The sequence below is a fragment of the Opisthocomus hoazin genome, chromosome 1 (assembly GCF_030867145.1).
Source record: "Opisthocomus hoazin isolate bOpiHoa1 chromosome 1, bOpiHoa1.hap1, whole genome shotgun sequence".
Classification (NCBI taxonomy): domain Eukaryota; kingdom Metazoa; phylum Chordata; class Aves; order Opisthocomiformes; family Opisthocomidae; genus Opisthocomus; species Opisthocomus hoazin.
In genome coordinates, this window is record NC_134414.1 from 6956395 (window position 1) to 6980786 (window position 24392).

The following is a 24392-nucleotide window of genomic DNA, read 5'->3' on the forward strand; positions in this document are numbered from 1 at the left end:
GACCGCTGGAGAGATGCAATGCTTTGCTGCATCCCTCCCGCCGAGCTCTAGAGATGAGCACATGGCCATCTCACCATTATTTCTTATTAATTTGGAGGAGGCTCCCAGGGGCAACCACACAGGTTCCTGGCTCCTCAGGGAAGGTGGGAGCGTCCCCCCACCTGGGTCACTTAGTCGCATTGTATTATTTCTCCCCCTTCCTTCTCCCAGGAGCAGGAAAAAGAAGCGAGGAACAGAGCCGCTTACATTTCCGCCTTGCCGAAATCCCCGCTGTGGTGGAGAGACTTTGACAGGGACAAGGACGATGACAGCTCATCGGGGGGCTGCAGCCCGGCAGCGGGCGGGGGTGGATCCGGCTCCTTTCATGGACTCGTCTTCTAGCCAACGGGTTAAACCAGATAGTCAATGTCCATGGGGCCAACCCGAAGCCAGAGGCTCCTCTTCCTCACCCGGATGACAGCCAGCATCTTGGAGGGGGATTTGGGGGACATTTCAAGGGAAAAGGACTCAGGGGCTGATTTGGAGGCGCCCAGAGGGTCCCACCGCTTCCTATGCACTTGGTCTTCACGCCTTAATGTAACTAAGCTAACGCAGAGGTGAGCAGCTGCCGACAGCTTGGAGAAGTGCCCTTTTGCTTCAGCGTAACCATGTCTTGCCTGCTGTGAGCCATGCCACCAGCCTGGGGAGGGGACGGGGACAGGGACAGGGATGAAGACAGACCCAGCGTGGCTGCAGGGATGGAGATCTCCCATGCATATCCTGTCTGCAGCCCTTCCCACAGTGGTGAGTTTTTTTTGGGGGGACCTCTGCTTGGTTGTTGGCGTTTTTTTTAATGTGTTTTTGAGAACCCACCTTGACACACCTCTAAAGCTAGAAAAAGGCTGAAAAGGATGAAAAATGCCCAGCAGCCAATGTGGCAACGCTGATCTGGTGGGGCGGTGAGCTTGCAAGCCTACTTGGTCACAGCAAGCAGTGGCACGTTGACCACAGGGGTTTTATGCAGCATTGCAAAGCACCCAAAAGAGACCAAGGGGCACAAACCCCTCCAGCCAAGAGAGACTGACCTGGTCCGGTCAGGTTCCTTTGGGCTCCAGCAAAGCCCCGCTGTGTTACTGGTGGCGTCTGGATGCTATTAGTGTACATGGCAGGCCCAGACTCACAGCTGTTTTGCCAGACAAGTCTTTAGGACTTGGTTAGCCTCTTGCTGCTGCTGTCATCTCATGGCTTTCTGGGCTGAATCTGCCCTTTAAAACTTGGGCATTCCTTTGGGATACCTTCAGCCGAGTAGCAAATGACAAAGCCCCCCTAAACCCACTAGCTTTTCTTTTTTTAAATGGTGGTTTGCAAGGAGAGTAGCCCAACTAGATATATTATATCAACCCAATATAAATACATACCCTGTAAACCAATGTATTCTATAAATCAGTAATGGGGCAGGGGCTGATTTTCACGGCAGGAGGCCAGCCCAAGTCCCGGGCATTGCATCTATAGGACCATGGCTCCCTCCCATGTCCCTCCCCAGCTGTTGTCCCTGCCTGCTCCTGCCTTGTGCCTGTAGTAGAAATTTCTCTAGCTCAAGTGGTGGAGATTTGTGCCTTAGGTCCTGGGTGCAGGGCCTAATCCTGACCATGGGGTATTGGGGTGGGAATATTGTGTTGCCGTGGAGGAAAAGGCAAAGAACAGACATTGCTACAGGTAATATGAGCAGAAAATCTGCTGGAGAGGACACTTGGGGTCAGATCTTTGGCGTATACTATTGTATTCTTTTATTGCTTTTCCTATATATAAATAAAGGAGACTAGTTAAATCAACATAGAGGCTTAGTGTCTTATTGCAATACTCATAGCTATTGGGCTGATGAGTCAAAAAAGAGGTGGGGAAGCTGATGGGAGATGAGCATCCAACCTCATGGACATGGGACAGGCCTGCAGGGTGGTGGCTTGGAAGAGGGCAGCAGGCAGAGGTGGGATGGGCACCCCCAGCCTGGAGTTGGGTGCCCTCCGAACGCAGATCACAGCCCTATTAGTGGGGTTTTGTAGATGGAGTGTCTTCATTGTATTTTAGTCCGCTAGACTTTAAGCAGTGCCAAGAGGAAATAATTATGGACCTGAAGCTGAAGTTATACAAAAAGTACCGTGTTTCCTGGTATTATTAATAGATTTCTATGAAACTCCTGTCTGAAGAGGTTGCCGAAAGCTTTCATGTTGCTGTTGTGCCAGGTCCTTGCTTTGTGCTGGAGTGTCACCTGGAGGCTTTTTCTGGGGCGTGTACTGGAAGGTGCTTTTGCAGGAGACAGTCTCTCGTTGATGAGATCCTAATCTAAATAATCAAGGCAGATAATCAGCCCAACATGGAAAATGGAGAGGGTGTATCATAGCTGCTCTCTGCCTTGAATATGTCTTGTTTTTTTCCCTGAGATTTTCTGACACGAGCAGAGGCAAACCGCACGCAGTGCTCAGCACAGATGGCTGCCTGGATAGCTTCAGCAGTGTGACGAGGTGGTCTGGTTTAGCATTTCCTACAATTCTTAGCGTTGGACTTCTCTTTTGGAGTCAGCCCTGAGCCTCTGTTTTCACAGCATTATCTACAGTTGCTCCACTTTGAGTTGGAAGGGACCTTTAAAGACCATCTAGCCCACCCCCCCTGCCATGAACAGGGACATCTGCAACTGGATCAGGTTGCTCAGAGCCCTGTCCAACCTGGCCTGGAATGATTCCAGGGATGGGGCATGGACCACCTCTCTGGGCAACCTGGGCCAGGGTTTCACCACCCTCGTAAAAAATTTTTTCCTTATATCCGGTCTAAATCTCCCCTCTTTCAGTTTAAAACCATTACTCCTTGTCCTATCACTACATGGCCCTGCTAAAAAATCTGTCCCCATCTGTCCTATAGGCCCCCTTTAAGTGCTGGAAGGCTGCAGTAAGTTCTCCCAGGACCCTTCTCCTCTCCAGGCTAACCAGCCCCAGCTCTCCCAGCCTTTCCTCCCAGCAGAGGGGTTCCAGCCCTCGCATCATTGCTGGGGCCTCCTCTGGCCCTGCTCCCACAGCTCCAGCTCTGTCCTGTGCTGAGGGCTCCAGAGCTGGACGCAGGACTCCTGGGGGGGGTCTCACCAGAGCAGAGTGGAGAGGAGAATCACCTTCTTCAACCTGCTGCCCACGCTGCTGGGGATGCAGCCCAGGGCATGGTTGGCCTTCTGGGCTGCCAGTGCACGCTGCCGGGTCATGTCCAGCTTTTCACCCCCCAGCACCCCCAAGTCCTTCTTGACAGGGCTGCTCTCCATCCCTTCATCCCCCAGCCTGTGTTGGTGCTGGGGGTTGCCCCGACCCAGGTGCAGGACCCTGCACTTGGCCTTGTTGAACCACGTGTGCCCACTTGTGGAGCTTGTCCAGGTCCCTCTGGATGGCATCCCTTCTCTCTAGAGTATCGACCACACCACTCAGTTTGGAGTCATCAGCAAACATGCTGAGGGTGTATTAAATAGTATTACTGGACCTAGTATGGATCTCAAGGGACACCACTCATTACTGATTTCCACTTGGACACTGACTGTAACTCTTCTGACGTGGCCACCCAGCCAATTCCTTATCCATCTAACGGTCCATCCATCAAACCCATCTCACTCCAATTTAGAGGTAAGAATGTTACGGTTGACCATATAAAAGGCCTTACAGAAGTCTAGTTTAGCATTAGGATGGTATGTTACTGTCTATGCTACACTAATTATAGTGTATACTATATTAATAGCATATGTATCTGGCTGAAGAGAGCATGCAGCAAGGTCCTCAGGTCCGGGTTCAGGATCCCAGATGTGCTGCAGATGCGAGGTGATGCTATTGTTGTCTAAAAATGGGGTTTACAGGGGCTGTGCTGTTGGGAGGTGTCTTTCCCCAGGTGTCTTTTTTTTTTTTTTTTTTTTTTTTAAGTAGATATAAGTGTCTTGAAGCAGGGATTTGAACTTTTAACTCTCGGGAAAAAGACTTATTCTTGTGCTTAGGTTTTACAGGTGATTTGGTGTCCTAAGCTGGGGCTCACAGGTGCTGAGCTGCTGATGGGCAAGGAAGGCAGCATTTGTCCTCACCCTGCACACACCAAAGTATATCCCTGGAGGAAATATACAGTATGAAGTACACTTTAGCAGCTGAAAACCACACCATTTGTGTTCCAGTATCAGGAAAAACCCTAACCGCACCCTAAAGTCTCTCATTGCACAGAGAAGCTGTAGGAGATACTTGGTGATGCCCTGGGAAGATGCTCTGAAATTTTTAAAGGTGCTGTGTAATTCAGCTTGATCCAGTCATTAATTTCCCCATGCTCTCCCCACTCTGAATCTGTGCTGGGAGTCACCAGTGAGAGGTCTCTTTTTATTATCATTCTTTTATTTTCCCGTTGCTTTCCTGCTGCATATACAGTACTTCATAAAAATGAGATCACCTTCATGTCAGGCATGTACCATGTTTATTAACAGCGAAAAAAGTATTATCTAGGCTTCACTCAAGACCAATTTACAGGATAAATAATTGTTTCAAATTACTTAAAAAAAGACAAACAACAAAACCCCAAAGAATAAATTAATAACTTAAGTGATTAGCTGTCCACAGTGATTTGAAAACTTAATAACCATTCAAACAGTGACACCACAAGAAGACACGTACTGTACAGTTTGCCACAGATTACTCTTGTCCTTCCTTCTACAAATGGAAAAAAAAAAAGAAAAATACTCCTCTTTAAGAACAGTCATAGGCTTTGAAACACACAAAACATCCATGCGAATTGGCTGCCGACGCAACGGCCTCAAAACTGGGGCTCCGACCTCCCCCTCGCAGCAGGTTAAGAAACAAATGGAGAAAACTACCCTAATTTGTCTGGGTCTGTTCCCACACAACGGTGCCCAAAGTCAACAGGGACCCGTTGACTTCACCAAGGGCTGGGTTGAGTGGGACATAACTACTCTAAAGGTTTGGTCCTAACCCTACGGGATTCACCGGCAGGCTCCCCATGGAGCCCAGGGTCCTGTTCCCTTCCCCTCTCCATGACATGCTTCAGCCACCGTGTCCAAAGGGCTCTCAAACAAAACGTGGTGTTTTCAGGGTCTGTGTGGCAGCAGAACACTGAAACTGTGCAAATGGCTTTTCCCCCACTCCCCCTGTTCAGGAGGAAATCCTGCCATGATTTTTTCCACCTTGGTAATTAAAGGTGAGGGATTTTTAATGAGTTTTGCAGAGCGGGATGTGCAGTGTCGTGTGTGATTCTGGGCATGACAACAGGGTAGCACCACATGCTGCCTGGCTGTTGCATGCAGACTCAAAACAGCTCTTTGCATTATTAAATGTCACTTCATTACACCTCACGACACATTTGTGAGGTGTAGAAATAGGTACTAAAAATCTTCATTTCACAAGCAAGAGGGAAAGCAGGATACAGAGAATTCAAATGAACCCTCTCATCCCACCTGAAGTTAAAGTGTGATGTCACCCAAAACATGGCAATAAAAATGATGGCTTCTTATATCCTGGTCTTGGGGCAAAACTCTCCCATACAGTCAACCCACTGACCTCCAAATGCACTCGTTATATTTTAGCAATGGGCTGCACCAAAAAATAAGAGCCTGCTGATTGGAAGCAAGTCCATTGAGAAGCTCTTTAAGCTCAAGAGATGGAGCCATGTAGCCCAGCTCCTACTCCAGATGTTGCATGTCCGGTGTTGAAATTTGGACACCACATACGAAGACTGACTCGTCGTGGGTTGGCAGGTGGAGAGCTGTTTGGTGACACCTTGCTACATATCAACTTTTATCAAGAGCAGACACTGAAGTAGCAACTTGATTAGCAGTACAACTCTAGGAGTTGTGAAGAAGGAGATAAAATTGCGACTACAAGGATGAGCCACAAGTACAAGCTGATGGAGGGATGAACTGCTACAGGTCAAGGAGAAATCATGACCAAAAGGCGCACATCTCTACCTGCAAGAGCCTCATTAACAGTCGCAAGATCATTGCGTACACATGGGCAGGTTGACATTTTTGGGCAGTGAGGCACCCAGACTCACCACAGGCCCTAAACTGTTTTATTGGCCCTTGTGCTTTGCTGCTGGACTGCTACCTCTGGTTTTCTTGATGGCTTTTTGATGGCCGTGCATGTCCTCTGGCTCAGTCCCTGGCTGGGCTTGGGGTTAGGCTCTGCTCTTCACTTTTCCCATTACAAGTGGGGCTTCTCCATAGGCACTGCACCCATTTCATTCAGACAACATTCCTCCAATGGGACACACAGTGTGGCTGAGCATCAACTTCTACATGGAGTAGCAATATCATCAGGTGGGAAAACACCAACACAATGCAAGCGTGACTTGAGGAAACCATCTCTTTGTTCCTGTCCCAGGCCAGGAAGATCAAACAGAACCTGGGGGATATTTAAACATCTTCCTACTGAAGCTCACTGCATAAGGCCTGGCCATGGCTCTACCCCTCCCAAAGAGCCATGCTCAATGGATGCCAAAAGGAGCCAGCTCTTCACAGTACGCTCAAGGGACTGGCACCCTGGATTAAGGGGCTCGCGTGGGGCTCCAGAGAGCCCTGAGTCAATGTCTATTCTAACAAATTTAGAGGTTCAAGCTGTCCACCGCTTATTTGGACTCTGTGTCTGTGTCCTGGATGACTTGGTCTGGGCCTGCCAGACCTCTTCCAGGTGCAAGGGATGGGCCCAGTATGGATTAGGCCATCTTGATGGGGTAATGTCCTGAGCTGTGCCTTGCCACTTGGCTCCATGGCTGGAGAAGAGGCCCTGGCCCCATTTAGGATGCTATAGGACTCTTAAGTACTGTCTTTAGCCCCTTCCCTCACACAGAGAAGTCCCCACTCAGCCACGTCAGCACAGGGTCTCACGGTAAATCAGAAGGGACAGATGTCTCTAGATCCACCTCCTGCTCCAAGCAGGGTCAGTCATGGAGTTTCACCCTCTCGCTCAAGGCTTGTTCTAGTCTGGTGTTGAAAAGCTCCAAGGACGGAGATGAATAACTTCTCAGAACACCCTGCACTGCTGCACCACAATCAGCCCAAGGGAGCCTGAGAGCAAGGCATCCCCGAGCACACCCAGATCCCCACCATCCTTCTGGTAGTGCTTCTCTTTCCCAGCTCAGTACTGGGCACATGCCCTGCGGCTATCTGAAAGCCAGAGTGCTGAGGCATCATGTTGTCAGGCACGATGACCCACTTGAGGGTGAAGCGTCCTGAGTAAGCCCCAAGAGTGGTGGGAGTTCCCCTCTCACCAGTGCATGGCCTTTACCGAGCAAAACCCCTCTCCACAACGCACAAACCTCTGTAGATCTGACTCGAGACACACGCCAAAGGAGGACATGGTGAGGACTGAGACTCAAATCTTGCTGGCAGTCACTCTTGCCTTCACTCCTCCCACCCTCATGTTCCCCCATGCATAACCCTTGTCAGTGGCTGGTGGCCCTAGGTTCAAATCCATCCCAGTTAGCCCCCAGTCAACCCAAGTCTTAGCTATCTTTTCGTTCCGGCTCCAGATTTGGCCCTATCTGCCAGACACTGAGATTTGCCTTGGCACAATCTGCACTCACACGTATTTTCTTTCTCCGACTTGAGACGAAGCCTAATCCTGGCACCCATTTAGAGATGGCAATGTATTTTCTACTGAAGACCCAAATGTCAGTTCAGAGCAAATCAGCTCCAAGTCAGCTCACACCTCTCACCAGACAGTGGAACCACAAGCAGCAGTTGTACACTCACAGCAAGGCATGCATGCTTTTTGAGACTTCTGCCTTTAAAACCACCAGCTCAGTCATTTTAAAGCTTTAAGCCTTGGCCTTGGTACTTCAGAAAACTAAATATTGAGATCATGATGCTTGTCCCACAGACAATCCTTCTCCATGAGCACACACACAGACAAGAACATCCCTTTTCTCAAATGGGACTGTAGAGCTGAAGAGCAGGCTCTGACGTGAAGACTCCAACCTTTTTAATTGCAATTAAAATGAATCATTTGCAATGTTCTCAGCTTCCTAAAATACCTGTTTCTAACAAAAGAGTCAGTCATACTTGAGCATCCAAGTATAGAGTGGATGTGATAAACTCAATGCCTTCAGGACAAAGTTCTTGGCAGTCCGTGTAATTAAACCAGCTGCTTTTCAATATGGTTTAAGACTAAATACTGCACAAACATTAATCATCAGGGACTGCTGTAATCAGCTCCGCAGCCGTCAGGAATGACTGTTTCCACCGCAGCCATTGATTACTTGATGGCTTGCAGGAGGGGCTGATATATTCATGTCTATATGGCAATGCACGGAGTCTATGGGATGCTACTTAGTTTGGAGGGGTCATTTGCTTGGGGCTCAGCAGAAAAAAAATATGGAGGAATATAGCTGTTTCTGGGAAAACATAGATCTCACCACAAAGCAGGGAGGGATCAGTAACCAGTAGTTGCAAAACAGCTGCTTTTGGGCTGTCTTGGTCCTTGGTCTGCCAAATGCAAAGGGCCAGCTACCAGGGACGGCCGTGAAAGAAAATCATCAAAAGGGCTGAGCCTGGGAAAAGAGCTGTCCCATGCCAGTGCCTGCCCCATGAGCAGACACAGACATTGGTGCGATGTGGAGAAAAAGGACTAGTTTCTCCAGTACCATGAAGGGCTTTCTCAATCTTCATTAATGCTTTGGATTAAATGTGGGAGTGGGCACTGGATGCACCTAGTCCCAGTGCAGAAGCACAGGGCACCAGCTCAGCAAAATGCATCCCAACCCATCGTGTTGTCTCACAAGCCGCTGTACCATTGGAAATGACTACTGCTGCTGCCTTCCCCTCGCCTGTCCTCTCTCAGGGGGCTTCTGAGACTTGTTGAGCTCCCCATCTCCCAGGTGGAAAAAAAGACTCAATCTGAGCATAGTCTATCACTTAATTTCTCCAGGCTTTTGGTCCGGTTCAAGATTTTTTTTGGCCTGGAGCTGCGTTTAGTTTCATCCTGAGAACAGTTGCAGTGTTTTACTGAGGCAGACCCATAGCGGCGTAAAGGGCTATTCCCAGACTTGCTGCTGCAATCCACCCCAGAGGTGGCTGCGTTTTAGTGTGAGAGGAGGAGAACAGCACAGTTTTGGCTGGGAAATAGAGCCAGCGCGCACCATAATCTTTCTCGCTCAAACTCATCTTCCTTTATGCCTGCCTAACAGTTTAGAGGATAAAACAGGAAAAAATCAGCATCCCGCCTGAGCCACATTCGCTTTTCGGTGGGGATGGGGAGCTCGCTCCCAGCTGGGTGAACGCACAGTTCAGTGGGCTCTGGATCAGGCACAATGTTTATTTTCCCCTGAGATGCAGTGATGAAAGGGGCTATAGAAATACGAAGCACTGTACTCTGGTCTTCATTTCATTATCTCACCAGGCAAGCGTGCAAGCCCCCAGTGAGAGGCAAAGGCCCTTGCAGGCTGTAATACATTCCCTGACCTTCAGAAAGCATCTGGCTGTGCTAGATCTTCCCCTTTGGGTCTTTTTTTTTTTGTCTCCTAGATGATTATTATTTCTACCGTGAGCATTAGGATATTTGCTTCATTATTCCTGTAAAAGGCCAAAACTTCAATATCTTAAAAGGGTCATCAGAGCTTTTTCATCAATATCCTTCCCTGTCACGGCACGTGAAAAGAAAATATAATTTGGTGTTGGAAGTTTAAGACTTCTTTCACCAGCATGCAGCTCTTAAGGAACTGGTATCCTATCCCTGTGTGGGTCATGTCTGGCCCTTTCCAAACTCAGACCAAGATTAAACAAATATATTAATGCTTATTAATTGCTTATCAATAATCGATACAACTTGGTGGTGTTGGCAGAACACAGAGCCCGTGGAGCTGGGAGGGGTTCAGCTGGCAGAAAGAATAGCTCCAGCTATTTAATAAATATTATTACCTAATCTTTCTAATGTCTCCTTCATTTGGCTCTTGGTCTGCAGCCGGCATGTTTATCTGTGTCAGCGCTCGCTGTCTGGCAATCAGGCTGCTCCATGGCACTCATTAGCCCTTCCTGTTTTGATGAGATCACGAATTATTATCTCTGCAATAGACTGTCTCTTCCTTCTCGGCTCTCTGTGCCTGGCAGCTGCCTGGGGAGCAGTCCCAAAACCTGGATGTGTCACGGGTGCTGGCAAGGGGCAACAGCAGATTCCCATCCATAATTAGAGCCTAGGGTTACTAATGTCAGCAAGACCCATTTCTGTGTTGAAGAAACATTGCTGAATACGGGGAGAAAATAACTAGTCCAGCCCTTTGCACCCACCACAAACCCACCATAATGATACATTAAAGCCAATATTGAAACACCTTGCCATGACTCTCCTGATCAGCCTCTTCCCAAGCCTAAGGACTCACCATCAACAAACGTTTCAATTACTCTACTCCTTTCCTTCAAGATATACAACCCACTGGACCTCCTCACCCATGACCAACCTCAGCAGCACAGCATCCACCTTCTCCTGATCCTTGCAACAGCCTCCCACTCCCTCCTTGTCACTCATCCTCATACCAGCCCAGATATACAGGGTCTCCAGAGCCTCCCTGCACTCCTTACACTCAACCACAGAGCTTCTCACGACAGCCACAGATGCAGGACTATCACTCTATGGGCTTCTTTTGGTGCCACAAAGGGCAGATTTTGGTTCTTAGGGCCAGATTCACAGGCAATTGGTTTCAGATAGGCAGTGGGTCATGGCTTAAATTCTGCCACCCAAAGCCAATCTCTTCAGCCCATTGACTTTGAGAGATGCTGGAGAACATCAACAGCAGAAGACACCCCAACAAACCTGGCTGTTTCACGCATACATGCCTGTGTGTGAGCATGTGCTGGCATATACGTGTGTGTATGATGGGGCAAGTCCTGGGCTTCTAAGTCAGCTCAGTGGGACAGTCTGGATGCTCTTCAAGCTCCTGAAGGTTAACAACCACAATGGAAAACTTGGGGACTGTTCTGCCAAGAGGAAAAGAGCCCTCAGAGGTTTTGAACATATTATTTACAAGAGATGGGACAATGAAATTGATTGCAAATGGAATGGTCCTTGCTCAGTTTTGGGACTGTGAGGAGGCAGAGGAACAGGCAACGAGAAGGAGCAGGGAATGAGAGCTGGGGAATGATGTCCCACGAGAGATGCTGCAAACCTGCACAGCATGGTTTGGGTGTACGGTATGGAAGAAGACGGGGAGAGATCGTGCAGTGTTAGCACGTACAAGGCGGCTTTAATAGCTGCAAGAGAAAGATGTGTAGGGTGAAACCTGGTATTGCTAAGTCGAAGTTCCTGGATGCATCCAGCAGCTAAAGCACAAACCTAGCCACCGAACATAGTTGGTCTTTATCACTGGCAAACAGTATCCGCCAAGTCTTCCCCTGAAATTAAGTTTCTTTTTGTCTTAAATGAAAAAAAATTAATGAAGACCCCCTCCCCTCCACAGACAAGTCTTAGAAATCCAGCCCAAGTGGGGATGGCAGCCTGGTGAGCCCCAGCTGGGGAGAACCACTGGGACATTTGCCTGTTTCACTGCCTGCCCCATGCGTTACTGCTTCATGCTCTTGGCGGGCTCCGAGGACTGCCGAACATCAGTCCACTCCTGCATGGTGCTCTGCAGCGCCTGTGTCTTCTCCTTGTCCACTTGCACGTAATCAACCTTCTCGTCCGAGGCAACCGACGAGGTGGAGGGCTGTGGGGAGGAGAAACATGGCCACCGCCTGGTCACTCATCAGCTCCCTGCTCTTCCCTCTCGCTCCTTCCCACAGCAGGACCGCGGGTGCTGCAAGTCCACTGGCACCCTCCTTGCTTCCTTGCAGACTCCATCCGTTGTAGCTGTGCTGACTCTACACTGTTCTGGCACTAGATTATTTTCATCCCCAAAACAACAGAGATGTCTCAGGTTCACCAAGGAGATCTGCTAAGGGAGGGGCAGATATGTTCCTCATAGTTTTTTGACTCCTGAAACTTTGTCTGCCACTACAGGTATTTCAGAAGGTCCCCAGCTGCTTGCAGCTGGAGCCAGATGACACTTTCTAATGGTCTAAAGTCACCTTTCCAGATTGGGATAGAATTTAAATTGGTAATACCTGCAAAATATTGCTGGACAGACAGAAACAACCAAGGGTCAACAGTCAAATAACAAGAAGACCTAACTAGTGGGCTGCTTTGCTTAGGAAACCAGGTGGTGTTTGAGAAAGTCAAGGCTGCTCACAGGTGGTTCCCACCAAGGTTTATACAATGCCTTCTCCTTCACCATCCCCTTGCTCGGGTGCTGCTTTGCTTGAGCCAGTCTCTCCTTCCCCCTCCCAGTTTGCTCAGGATGGCACACAGCAGGACCTGCTTTTGGCCCATACCCAGCCCACTCCCTCACCCCTGGGCGTTCCCTTCATCTTGGTACGTTGCCTTGGTGGGGAGGTTGTGAAATCTCCGTCATATGAGACTTCTAAGCCTCGTCTGTCACCTCAGGAGAGATGGTTCCCTTTCAATGTGGGGATGCCGTGAGGTCCTCCCTTTCGCTATTTTCCTATGATTCACTTTAAGACAGTGTTTGTTTCCCCTGTGTATGAGCGTGGAGAAAAGTCACCAACATCTGGGTCTTTAGGAGCTTCCCCTTCCACATTTCCATGTGACACTTTGCAGAGGCATCCCATTCCTGACCCATCTTCTCCCCACAGCTCTTCCTCACCAAGCAATGGCTTGATCAGCTCAGTATAATCAAGCTTGTAAACATCAGCTTCACTTTTTGAAAGAAGTTTGTACTTATCTTGCCCAAATGGCACCCTTTAAAAGCACCTGACCACCAGGAGGCGGGTGCCCAGCACGTTCTGAATGAGCTCCTCAAAGTATCTCAGGTGGAAAACCCAAGTGTGCTTTTAGAGGACTTGTTGTTCTGAAGGAGGAAAACTAATTTCTAATACTTCTTGAGATACGTCCTGGCAGCTTTTTGAATATACAATCTCCAGCTGAGTTTCTGCTTTCATCCGCATCCCTGAACCCCTGCGTATCCATGCTTCTGGTGACAGTTCCAGCAAGACTGCAGACACGCAACAGAGTCTGAATCTGACCTAGACTAAATATAGCAGCGGATCTGCAGTCAAAATCACGCCTCTGAGGCGACCGTGCCACTCACCAACCCTGCCCAGGGCTTCAGACCGTGCTGTTGCCAATGCGCATAAAACCCCTTAAAAAACGCAATCACTTTTAAGCAGAAGTTTACAAAATCCTCCGTACCTTTCTGTGTGGCCCTGGTGAGCTTGGCTGGAAGTCCAGGGCCAGATAATCCACACTCCCCGAGCTCTTTTTAGGCGCTGGGCTGTTGGTGCCACTAGGAACAGGAGAAGCAGAAATGGGGTTTTGCTAATGCAGGGAAGAGACAGGAGAGATAACGAGGATTAAATTGGGAAGAAAGAAAAAAAGGAATTAACACAAATCTGGCAACAAAATGCCTCCATGGCACTTTTAAAAGAGGTCCCAGCCTGGATATTTGCTCACCTGCCTCTGGGACCAGGGTGTGCAGAACTGCTGGGCGACTATGTATATTGTACATTGTGCTAATAAATATTTCAATTTTATTTGATTTTATTTATCGGAGCAATTCTGCTGCCTTTGTGCTGATTTTGTTCACATGCCTGACATCAGACGTGGGCTTCAGCATTTCCCAAGAACCACACCTCGGCGAGGCCAGACCAGCTCTGGGATCTTCACTAATCACAACCACGCTACGCAGAGCACAGATTTCCTCTACCCCCTTCATTACACAGCCTCAAAAATATGCTTGAAGTCAGCAGCTTTACAAAGAGGGACAAAATCCCCTCCCTGTAAGGATGGCCACTCCCTGCTGCTGCTCTGATAGCCCCTGCCCTCCACACAAACATGATGTCAGCAGCTATTGGGGAAAAAAACCCTGAAAAAAATCAACTTAAATTAGGAAAATAGACTGTGACAGTCCATAGACTTTTTTATCCCCTCTTAATTCCTGGCAAAGTAGGTGATATATGTTTCTGCTCCCATATACAGCTAAAAGCCCAATGGGATGTGTCATTTTAGGAACGAAAGCCACTGTTTCGTGCACGTAGGGATCTATGTCAGGATGTACACCACACGGTGCTATCTGAGCACTTCCATGTCAAGAGCTAGGAACGTGTTTGCAGAGCTGGGGAACGTAGGCGTCCTGCCAGGACCATACATCTTAGCTGTGGAGCCCTTACCATCGCCACGTAGTTCTCCTCGCTGTCTCCCGAGTCAGTGCTGGTGATGCTCTGGGAGGAGACAGGGCGACAGTATTGCAGAGAGCCGGCGTTGAAGCTCTGGCTGTAAGGACAAGGGGCAATGTGTTAATGGTGGTTGCAGGTGCTGCTTGTCCGTGGCCAAGGAGCGATGGCAGAGGGCAGCACCTGATGCCTCTGAACAGCACCGTGCTCAGATCAGGGGATCAGGCATGAAGAAGAGCTGGTGGCACTGAGGTTCTCCAGCCTGACCTTTCCAAGGGTCAGATATCACTGGGTTTGCTCTTCTAACTTCTTTCCTTTCTAGAACTTTTTAGTAACACCTTTCTTGCTATGTACCTGTAACTCTCCTGGTATTAGCTACATAAATCAGGCTCCACGAACTCTTTTATCTCACAGGAAATATTTAATTGTGGAGGACGCAGGGCCAGCCTCAGTGGAGATTCTTACCTCCAGCCTCACTGCAGCTCCAGGATTTGTTTACTGTGCAGGGCCCTGTCTGAATTTTTTGCTGGAAAACAAAACCTCCGAGGCGTTGTCTTGCTTTCAATCGGCCAAATCAAGTTATACAGAATAACATAATGCAATCAGCATCTGGCATTAAAGCTTGCGTCTTAAAAAGCTATTTGTTGCCTTGCAGTAAAGGCAGGGTCATATGATTAGCTGATAAGGGAAAAATCCATTAGCTTCTCTGGAGTCGGACATCTTGTCAATCAAACCCCGCTTGCTGTTTCCCGGTGCAGCGATTTCAGCACACAGCGCTCATGCCCTGCAGTCAGTCTCCACACAATCCAATTTATCAGAGGAGTCATAGCAGCCAGGCTTTGCTTCTGCCTTTCATTGGACAACATCAGACCACGAATTAGCAGCAGAACTGGAACTGTGCGAATCCTGTTATTTTTGGCCGGCAGACTTTGCTCTGAAGTGCTTTGGTTTCATTTTTCAGGCTTCCTTCAGGCTAGGCTTTGCTTTCAAGGCAATCAAAACACAGCTCGGTCAGACCCTGCGAGTGTCACCCTGCGTTTTGAGACCACAGCGGGGTTTTGGGGGGAAGGGCTGGAGGTGAAATTGTGCCCCACGTCCCCAGTGCGGCCGCGTTGGGATGGCTCAGCTGGGTCACGAGTTGTGGTGGACCACAGGTTCTGTATCAGAGCCACAGCTCTGAGGGAGGTGTCAGATCCCAGAAATAGGAAATGTCTTCAAGGGCTATTAATTAGCTGCTTGGCCACATGCTGGGCTTTCATGTGAAATCCTGACCTAAACAAATTCATCATCCTGCCACTGACTGCTGACTGTGATGTGGGGAATACAACTCTGGCTCTTACAACTCTTCACAGAGCTCATGATGGGTCCAAGAGCCACTCTGCTTCAACAGCACCTGACCCAGGTCCTAGGTCTGGCCGTGATGTGACCAAGGAAACCCCTGACCCCTGAATTGCTATGATGTGGCAAGATATTTTAGGAAGGAATTACTCCTCTTCCCTGATAGCTTCTGCTGGTCCCCGATAGGGGTAGCATGTTGGGCAAGGTGGACTTTCATCCCAGTGGAGAGGTTTGCATGCATGACCCAGCTCTGAAGCTCCTGTTTCTAAAATTGACAAAGAACACAATGAGGGCTGAAGGGATCAGCTGGCTTTTGGGTAAAATCAGATCTGCATCCAAAGTCTGAGCTCACGTCTAGCCTGATTCAAGATGGCCCACGAGAAACATGCCCCTTCTACAAAAAGAGATGGTGGGGCAGAAGAAACCTCTGCAGCAAGCAGAGGCAGAAGGGCAGCCAACATCCCCCTTATGCTCAGCCAGAGATGTTTAATCCACGGCAGAGGTGATAGCATGGCTGCATGTGGACACCAGCAAGAGCAAGACCAGAGATCTGCTGTTCGAGGAAAGTAAGAATTCATACCCCAACCATAACTCACGTTGGTCTGGACCATGATTTCGTGACTGGCGATTTGAAGGGAAGCTCATCGATGACAGTGTTGTTCCTCAGGTCCAGCGGCGATGGCTTTGCTGGGGAGGGGAAAAGCCTTTATTCAGAGGCAGCACATTCTTACAATTCAGCGTCCATGACTGGCATGAGAGGATCCCCAACAAATTGTTGGTTGCTTCACACTCTGCTAATCAGCCCGTCAGCCCTCCTTGCTGATGACAAATACCCCAACCAAAATCCCTGCACTCATTTATGCCAGAACCAGGGGAAACCAGTGAATTTCTCCCTCTGACCCACATCCCCAAAGTGGATGGGTGGCCCCAGAAGTGGAATGTGCCTCTCAGGGAATGGAGATCTGCTAAAAATGCCCAAACCTCAGAGTACAATAAACCCATTCATTAGGGAGCTGTGATAACCTGTTAGAGGACAAGACCAGGCTCTGCCAGCCCTGAGCTGCCTCTGACCAAAGCATTTCCCCATAGGGAATGTGAAAGGTCATGAAAGTTCTTTTCATCACAGATGGTTCATTAGGTGGAAGAACAGAGAGCTGTGCACCAGCCCCAGCCCTTGCCTAGCATATTGATGGAATTAGGTGTTCACACTCCAATGGTGGGAGCCTGCCTCCTCAGCATCTCCTTGGAGAGCTGACAAGCAATGGTTTGCAGAGGGATTTGGAGGATGTAGGCAAAGCCTTGAAGGAAGAACTGCACAGAGCCAGCCAGTAGGAAACAGTAGGAGAAATTTGGGTCATCTGAATACAACACAGAGATTTTGAGGTGGAGTGTAGGGAGAGGTGTAGGCAAAGTGGGTGAGATCCTGCCTATGACGTGCATCTTCTGTAAAGAACAGGAAGGGTTCGAGACAGGCTGTTCAAGAACCATGAAAGCTGCTTTTGCACCATAGTTCTCCTGAAAGAAGCAGGAGATGGGGAAGATCTGAAAATCAGACTGTGCTGGCGGTAGCAAAATACACCCTACATGGGACTCTACTGAGTGTGCACAGGACAACAGATGTAATCTGAAGTATTACAAGAATAGAAGGGTTCCTGGAAAGTTTTGGCCACAAAACAACCATTCTTACCTTTCCGGTCGGGTTTGAGGTTGCGGTTGACTGGTGGGGGCTGGATTTCACTCAACCGCCTGTGGCACTGTGCCATGGCTCCTCCTTTATGCACGGGGAGGGTGGCAGAGGACAACCCCACCAGGTCGAAGTGATGCAGCCCAGGGCTCATGGGGATGTAGAGATTTTGGGCATTGTCGTTGGCTTTCTCAGCGTGGATTAGGGGTGAGGAACCAGGGTTCATGGGGACGTAGTTGTCCTCGGAGTCGGTGCTGTGGGAGCGGGCCACTGCTGCCTTGGCTTGCTGAAGGACAAGCAGGAGGACATGCTGTGAGCATCAGACACTGATCAGCCCCATCCCACTATAAACCCCTCCATCTCATCATCACCAAACACACACCTGTGGTGGGACCAGCTCTAAAAGCTCAGAACAGAGGGAAGGGATGATCTGTCCCCTCCTTGGCCATCAGTTTGCACTGAGGGGGTCTGCCTCCACCGTTTCCAAGACATTGCAATATCCTGAGTTCAGGGAAAGGTCTTAGCTGCCCAGACTTGAGCCTCTTCTCATGATTAGAGTGAGCTGCAGAAGCATGCTTAACCTGGAAAGTAATTTTTCCCTGGGATCTCGCCATGACTAAAATGCAATATGAAAGGCTGCTTTAATGTCATTTCCAGCTCAGGAAGTCTTAGACAGTGCACAAAAGAGGCTGTTCTGGCAACACATCAAAATTCAACTCAGCAGCATCCCAGGCTTTCAGGAAGGAGCCAAAGTCCTGGGTGCTTTCTTGGGGTCAAAGCTCCAGGCAGATACTCTCTCTGGAAGCACCCAAAGAAAAGCTCTGCATCCAGTGCTGGGTTAGGTGATTGTCCCTCCATCTCTGCCCTGTAGGCCACCATGGTTTTAACTGAAATCAGTAATAAAACCCTTCTTGACATAGCTCTGCAGGACTGGTCTGTGAGGTCCCACCTGGAACCGACTTGTCTCTAAATCTGTGAGGTGCAAACGGTGCCTAAAGTCTGGTGGCTGATACCAAGGCCAACTCACCAGGTAGGAATTGTACCCGTCGTTCATCGACTCGACCGACTGCACAGCGCTGCTGCCCCCGTGCTGGGGGTATTCGTACGTCTCGCAAGAAGAAGCTGCAACACAACCACAAATGCACAACGTGTCCCAGCGCAACTGCTAATAAAAGGGGCCCCTGAAAACAAAACCCAGGTACTGACAGGGCGGTATCTATTCTTGATGATTGAGACATTGGTGGGAAGACATGTTTTTTAGCCTGTCACAGACTCCCTCCTCCCAATTAGCATCTCTCTGATGCATCAATGCAACTGCACGTGCCACGCAGACCTAACCTGGTTCTGTCAAATTGCTGCAAAATCTCAGGGGTAAAGACGTCAGATAAGGTTGATCACAGTGACAAAACTGGGTTAAGAGAGAGCTCTGTTACAGCTCGCTCAGCAGATGTAAGGGCTGGCAGCCTCTGGTAAGGGATGGATGGGATGAGGATGGGGTGCTAAGCTCCTAGACTGGTCTGTCTGCTGCTGAGCATGCGTCTGATCTCAGCCTAAATGTTGGTATTTAGGTAGGAGGAGATGGAAGAGGCATTTCAGGGAGCTGTGTGTATCATTTACATTATGTTTTCTTTCCAACCTCCTCTTCTAAGCTACTTTGCAGCTATCTTATCCTAGGCACAAGGTTTGGACAGGGCACATTCATCCATGGCCCATCCATGGGTAATGGGAGGGGCAGCTCTACTGCACTGGGGACTTTCGAGATGTGCAAAATTATGTCCCTGTCTGGTGAGCAAAACCAAGGCAGACACAGGCTGACGTAAGTTCCGATAAACCTAGTTATGAATTAAAGTAAATGCAAGCTAAAAATATCCAAAATCACCAAAATCTGGTGAAGAGCTGCATGGACAAGCAGGTTTGGGGTTTTGGTTCAAGGCACAACACAGCCAAATGCCAGTTGAGCAGCTCCAGTGGGCAGAGCCCTGGGGATTCCTTTCCCTGCCCGTTGCAGACAAAAATCAGGGCCAGATCCCGACCAGGCAGAGCTTCTCTGTGTTCAGTCCCTTGGTTGATGCCAACACCTACCCCAGCCCTACAACAACCCAATGGGACAGACCTGTCCAAGGTTGCTAGACAGGACAAAGCCATCCCCTTCTCCCCATCCCCAAATTCACCTCGGTGCAGCCTGCTGTTCTCCACCGCCGGCAGCGTGTTTCTCCGGGGAATGGTGGCAGCCATGGGGGTCAGCCCTAAGCTTTCACCAGGCTGGGGCCGCTGGGGTGGGCTGCCCCACCTCGGCTCTGTTTGCCCGGGTTTTGGGGGCCGTGGGGGTGGCGTGGCAGGAGAATCACTGGCGGCCACAGCCAGAGCATTGTGGTTCTTGTCCAGTGTAAATGTCCTGGGGATCTGGTAGACAGAGAGTGGGGTGGCAGGGATGTCATAGGAGTCCGTGGAGAGCTCCCCAAACTCCTTGCATAGGGTGTTGTTGGGAGTCTTGTAAGTGTAGACCTCCTCGTTATCCGTTTCGGAGCTGGTGAGGCTCGACTTGGGGTGGGTGTAGGAACCAAAGGCGCGCGGGAGGTCGTATGCACTGTCCCTGAACTCTGAGTTGTGCCGGCTGGGTTTCGGCAGGCTGTAAAAGCCGTGGAGCTGCCCGCTGACCCCGTTCATGCAGTGCCCATTGCCCTGTGAGAGCTTCTGGACTGCGGTGTCACTCCGCATGAAGAAGGCAGACCTTGTGGCTTGGGAGAAGCTGGCACTCCTGCGGAAGAAGGGGAGAAAGGGGCTGAGATGGGGGGACAGCCGGTCCCGGGGTGCACCGAGCTCTGCTCCACCCATTTGTCACCTTCCCAACCTGCATTGCCCAACCCCAGGGCAATGGGAGCATCTCAGACCCCTCCAAATGTGCCTACAACCCATTTTATCCTGAAAACACTTTCCAAATTACCTCGTCACAGGTGGGAGAGCTGAGTTCCATGTTGGGACTATGCGCAGGAATGGGCCTTTTATTCAGACATAAATTACTCCAAATAAGCAATTTTGAAGCAATTGTGGTCAGCGGGTTGAAGAAGGTGATTCTGCCATCTGCCCCGCTCTGCTGAGACCCCCCCGGGAGTCCTGCGTCCAGCTCTGGAGCCCTCAGCACAGGACAGAGCTGGAGCTGTGGGAGCGGGGCCAGAGGAGGCCCCAGCAATGACGCGAGGGCTGGAACCCCTCTGCTGGGAGGAAAGGCTGGGAGAGCTGGGGCTGTTCAGCCTGGGGAGGAGAAGGCTGCGAGGAGACCTTACTGCAGCCTGCCAGTACTTAAAGGGGCTTGTAGGACAGATGGGGACAGATTTTTTAGCAGGGCGACGTAGTGATAGGACAAGGCATGGTGGTTTTAAACTGAAAGAGGGGAGATTCAAACTCGCTATAAGGAAGAAATTCTTTACTGTGAGGGTGGTGAGACACTGGCCCAGGTCGCCCAGAGAAGCTGTGGCACTACCCCTTAAGCATCCCCATCACGCGTCAGCGCAGGAAGGAAGCTTACTCTCACATCTGCCTTGCAAACATGTTTGAGAGGGACCAGAAAAATTCCTGATGGGGACAATTTCAAAGCTTCCAGCTATGCCACCGCCCTGCCCTCTTGCAGGGCAAGCCCCAGGGAGGCGAAGACACTCCTGAGCTGGCTTTTCGGATTTGTAACCCTGATCCCCACGGAACGAGGAATGAACCTCAGGGTTGAATTCATATACAGGCTTCTTATAAAAGCCCTTGAGTGCCCCAGGTTGAGTGGTGCAGTGTGGTCATTAGTTCCATGCCTTGCTAATTGTAATATAACTTGATTTGTATTGTGGCCATGCCCAGGGATACCAGCCAGGACAGAAGGCAAGAACTGGGGAGACCTCCATCCTCTAAAAACTGCTCGTTAGCCACCGCTCCTTTGCCAGTTTCCTCCGAGGTGTTTCATCTCCTGTTTTATCCCTCCTGCTGCTTCCTCTTTCAATGCTCCAACGCTGCAGAAGACGATGAGCCCCACGGGCTTGGCTTTCTGCACCCCCAACCCCAGCAGATGATATTTTCTTGAGTCAAGGAATGCTTGAATTGGCCACTTGAGACTTTTATCTTCCCCATCCTCAACCGCTGCCACCGCAAAGCAGCTCCCCATCCTGAAAGACTTGGGGAAATGCAGACATCATTGAGGAAGTGCTGGGACACGAGGGCAAGATGTGGCAGAGCCAAGCATGGGTGATAATGATATCTTGCCCTGAGCTGGCTGAAGCAACATGGAAGAAGAAAATGCAGCAAAGCTCCAAAAAAAGAGTTACCCTGCCGTGAAGAGCTAATGCATATGCACCAGGAGAGGGTGAGAGGTAGCCTTGGGCTGGGTTTTTTTCCTCACAGAGGTATAATCACGCACGGGTCAGGAGACCAGGTGCTCACAGGTAGGAAGGACTCAGCCAGCCCCATTAAAACATCTCCCCGTGGAAGAGAGTTCTGCCCTGTATCAATCACCGTGCTGGGAAAAAGTGAAATGGTTACAGGGGGCATTTCCAGTTGTGGCAAATCACTGGGGAAGTGCCAGCCCTATGGAAAAAGCTGGGAAATGCTGGTTTACACCGCTCTGGCGGGGTTGGTGCTCTGCAGGGAAAACAGGGACTCTGTTTCATGGAGCCAGCACGAGATGGCGCTGAGAAATAGGGCTTATTTGGGGGAAAAAACAAATGATGCTGCGATATGACAAATGAATCCCTGCCGCCTTTGGAGCTCGGTCTGCCCGGGAGATGTTTGGGCTCTGGCAGAGTCCTTTTGACCGAGGACTTGAAGCATCTCATGGGTTAATCATCCAGCATCGCCCACCAATTAGCTACTATTACCCTCATTTTATGGATGAGTAAAGTAAGAGCTCCGGAGCTGAAAGGGGAGGGATTCCCAGTAGTCCCGCAGCTTGGTCCCATGCACTGGGCATTGATTGGGGTGATTATTTCTGGCCCAGTTGCAGAAGCTGCCACTGGCCAGTTTGTCTTTGTCCACCAAAGCACCAGTGTTTTCTCCCTCCTCCTCGGTGTTCCAGCCGCACTCGGGCTCCCGGAGAGTAGCTTTTATCTATCCTCACAGCTGGAGTGTCAGAGGGCCCTCTTTTTAAACACTGTTCCATGAACTCCATCTGAAATTAATTTTTCTGAGCCTTTTTCTGTCATTGTTTTTCGGGTAGGGAAAGGCAGCTGCAGCAGGAAAGCCCAGAGGAGGCTGCAGCCCGGGCTCTGCTCTCACCTCACGCCAGCTGGGCTCCAACCGCCTCTCCCTCCCTCCCTCCCTTGCTTCTTGCCTCTCTCGCGAGCCAAAACTCTTCATGTCAGAAAAAATCCTCGCTATTTAAGGCAACCGGCTGGGTCCGCAGGTGGAGAGCTGCCACTTGCTCAGAAATACCACACTGTGCACCACGGGCTGCCGCGAAGCCCAGCGAGCTCTGGGCTACAGCAGGGATGAACAGCAGAGTGGTGCAAACCCTGCCCATCCCTCTGGTTGTGTTTATTCTGGTTAAAGGCAAGAATTAGTGCCCCTTCTGCAGGATCATGGGTTGAGGTTGGAAGGGACATCTGCAGATCATCTGGCCCAACACCGCTGCTCAAGCTGAGCCACCCAGAGCCAGTTGCCCAGGACTGTGTCCAGTTGTGTTTTGAATATCTCCAAGGATGGAGACTCCACAATGTCCCTGGGCAGCCTGGGCCAGTGGTCGGTCACACTCACAGTAAAAAAGTGTTTCCTGATGTTCAGCAGGACCCTCCTGTGTTTCAGTTTGTGCCCGTCGCCTCTGGTCCTGGCACTGCACACCACTGAAAAGACCCTGGCTCCATCTTCTTGTACCCTTCCTTCAGGTATTTATACACATTGATGAGATCCCCCTGAGCCTTCTCTTCTGTAGGCTGAACAGTCCTAGCCCTGTCAACCTTTAATCATAGGAGAGGTGCTCCAGTCCCTTCAGCATCTTCGTGGCCCTTTGCTGGACTCTCTCCAGTATGTCCGTGTCTCTCTTCTACTGGGGAGCTCATTACTGGACCCAGCACTCCAGGTGTGGCCCCACCAGTGCTGAAGAGAGGGGAAGGACCCCATCCCTTGATCTGCTGGCAATACTTTATTGAATTCAGCCCAGGATGCCATTTGCCTTCTTGGCTTCCAGGACCCATTGCTGGCTTGTGTTCAACTTGGTGTCAACCAGGACCCCCAGGTTCTTTTCTGCCAGGATGATGCTTTCCATCTGGGTGGCCACCAGCATATATTGGTGCTTGGGGTTGTTACTGCCCAGGTGCAGGACTTTGCACTTCTCCTTGTTGCACTTCATGAGGTTCCTGCTGGCCCATTTCTCCAGCCTGTCGAGGTCCCTCTGGTGCAACAGCAAGATCCTCTGGTATACCAACCACTCCTCCCAGTTTGGTGTCATCAGCAAACTGGCTGAGGTTACACTTTGCCCAATCATCCAGATCACTAATGAAGATGTTAAGCAGGGCTGGACCCAGTATTGGCCCCCAGGATACACTGCTAGTGACTGGCTTCCAACTACACTATGTGCTGCTCATCACCACCCTCTGGGTCTGGCAATTCAGCCAGTTTCTAATGCAACCCAGAAAGCCAGGGAAGCCAGGCACTCGGAAACTTGCTGTTCCAACCTCCTCCTCTTCTTAACCGAGGTGAGATAGGACCATTGCTCAGGGCTTTCTCCAGCTGGGTTTTGCAGACCTCCAAGGATGGAGGTGGGTTGAGCTGCTCACCCTCAACCCTCCCTCAGCTGTTCCCAAGGTTTGTTCCCAGCCAGCTTACAATACCTTGCGTTTTCTGACTTTCTGCTCATACACTGGTGGAGGAAAAGGTAGTCCTGGGGGGCACTGGCGGACAGGGTGCTCTGGAAGTGGCTGGCGGGCGAGTCGAAGGTGAACAAGGTGGGCTGGCTGGAGTGGGATGGTGCTGAGGACTTGCGCTCTCGCAGCAGGTGGTGGCTGGCACCGCTGAGTTCTGCCGGGGAGGACCGCGGCGCATGGTTCATGGAGGCAATGCTCCTCAGTGTGTCTGTGCAGGGAAAAAACACACTGGTGAGCGGCCAGACACAGTGACCCCACAGCCTGTGCTCCCAGGATTTTCCTTACTTAAATGCTCTGGCATTTATGGAGTTCGGTGGGGTTTGCTTATGGC

The 24392-nt window shown here is 50.2% G+C and overlaps 2 protein-coding genes across 4 annotated transcripts in view; one reads left to right on the forward strand and one right to left on the reverse strand.

Annotated features, from left to right (window-relative positions):
- Positions 1-1742, forward strand: part of USP35 (ubiquitin specific peptidase 35) — a 40572-nt gene extending 38830 nt beyond the window's left edge. For all 3 annotated transcript variants that reach the window (XM_075416130.1, XM_075416121.1, XM_075416138.1), the window contains one exon: positions 211-1742. In XM_075416130.1, coding sequence (XP_075272245.1) covers positions 211-381 — 171 coding nt within the window. In that variant the 3' untranslated portion in view covers positions 382-1742. The remainder of the gene's footprint in view (positions 1-210) is intronic.
- A 2696-nt stretch (positions 1743-4438) lies between these two features.
- Positions 4439-24392, reverse strand: part of GAB2 (GRB2 associated binding protein 2) — a 103101-nt gene continuing 83147 nt past the window's right edge. Inside the window, exons 3-10 of the mRNA XM_075416172.1 lie at positions 24029-24269; positions 19400-19986; positions 18256-18350; positions 17232-17514; positions 16141-16231; positions 14204-14306; positions 13227-13352; positions 4439-11685 (exon numbers count right to left, since the gene is read on the reverse strand). Coding sequence (XP_075272287.1) covers positions 11542-11685; positions 13227-13352; positions 14204-14306; positions 16141-16231; positions 17232-17514; positions 18256-18350; positions 19400-19986; positions 24029-24269 — 1670 coding nt within the window. The 3' untranslated portion in view covers positions 4439-11541. The remainder of the gene's footprint in view (positions 11686-13226; positions 13353-14203; positions 14307-16140; positions 16232-17231; positions 17515-18255; positions 18351-19399; positions 19987-24028; positions 24270-24392) is intronic.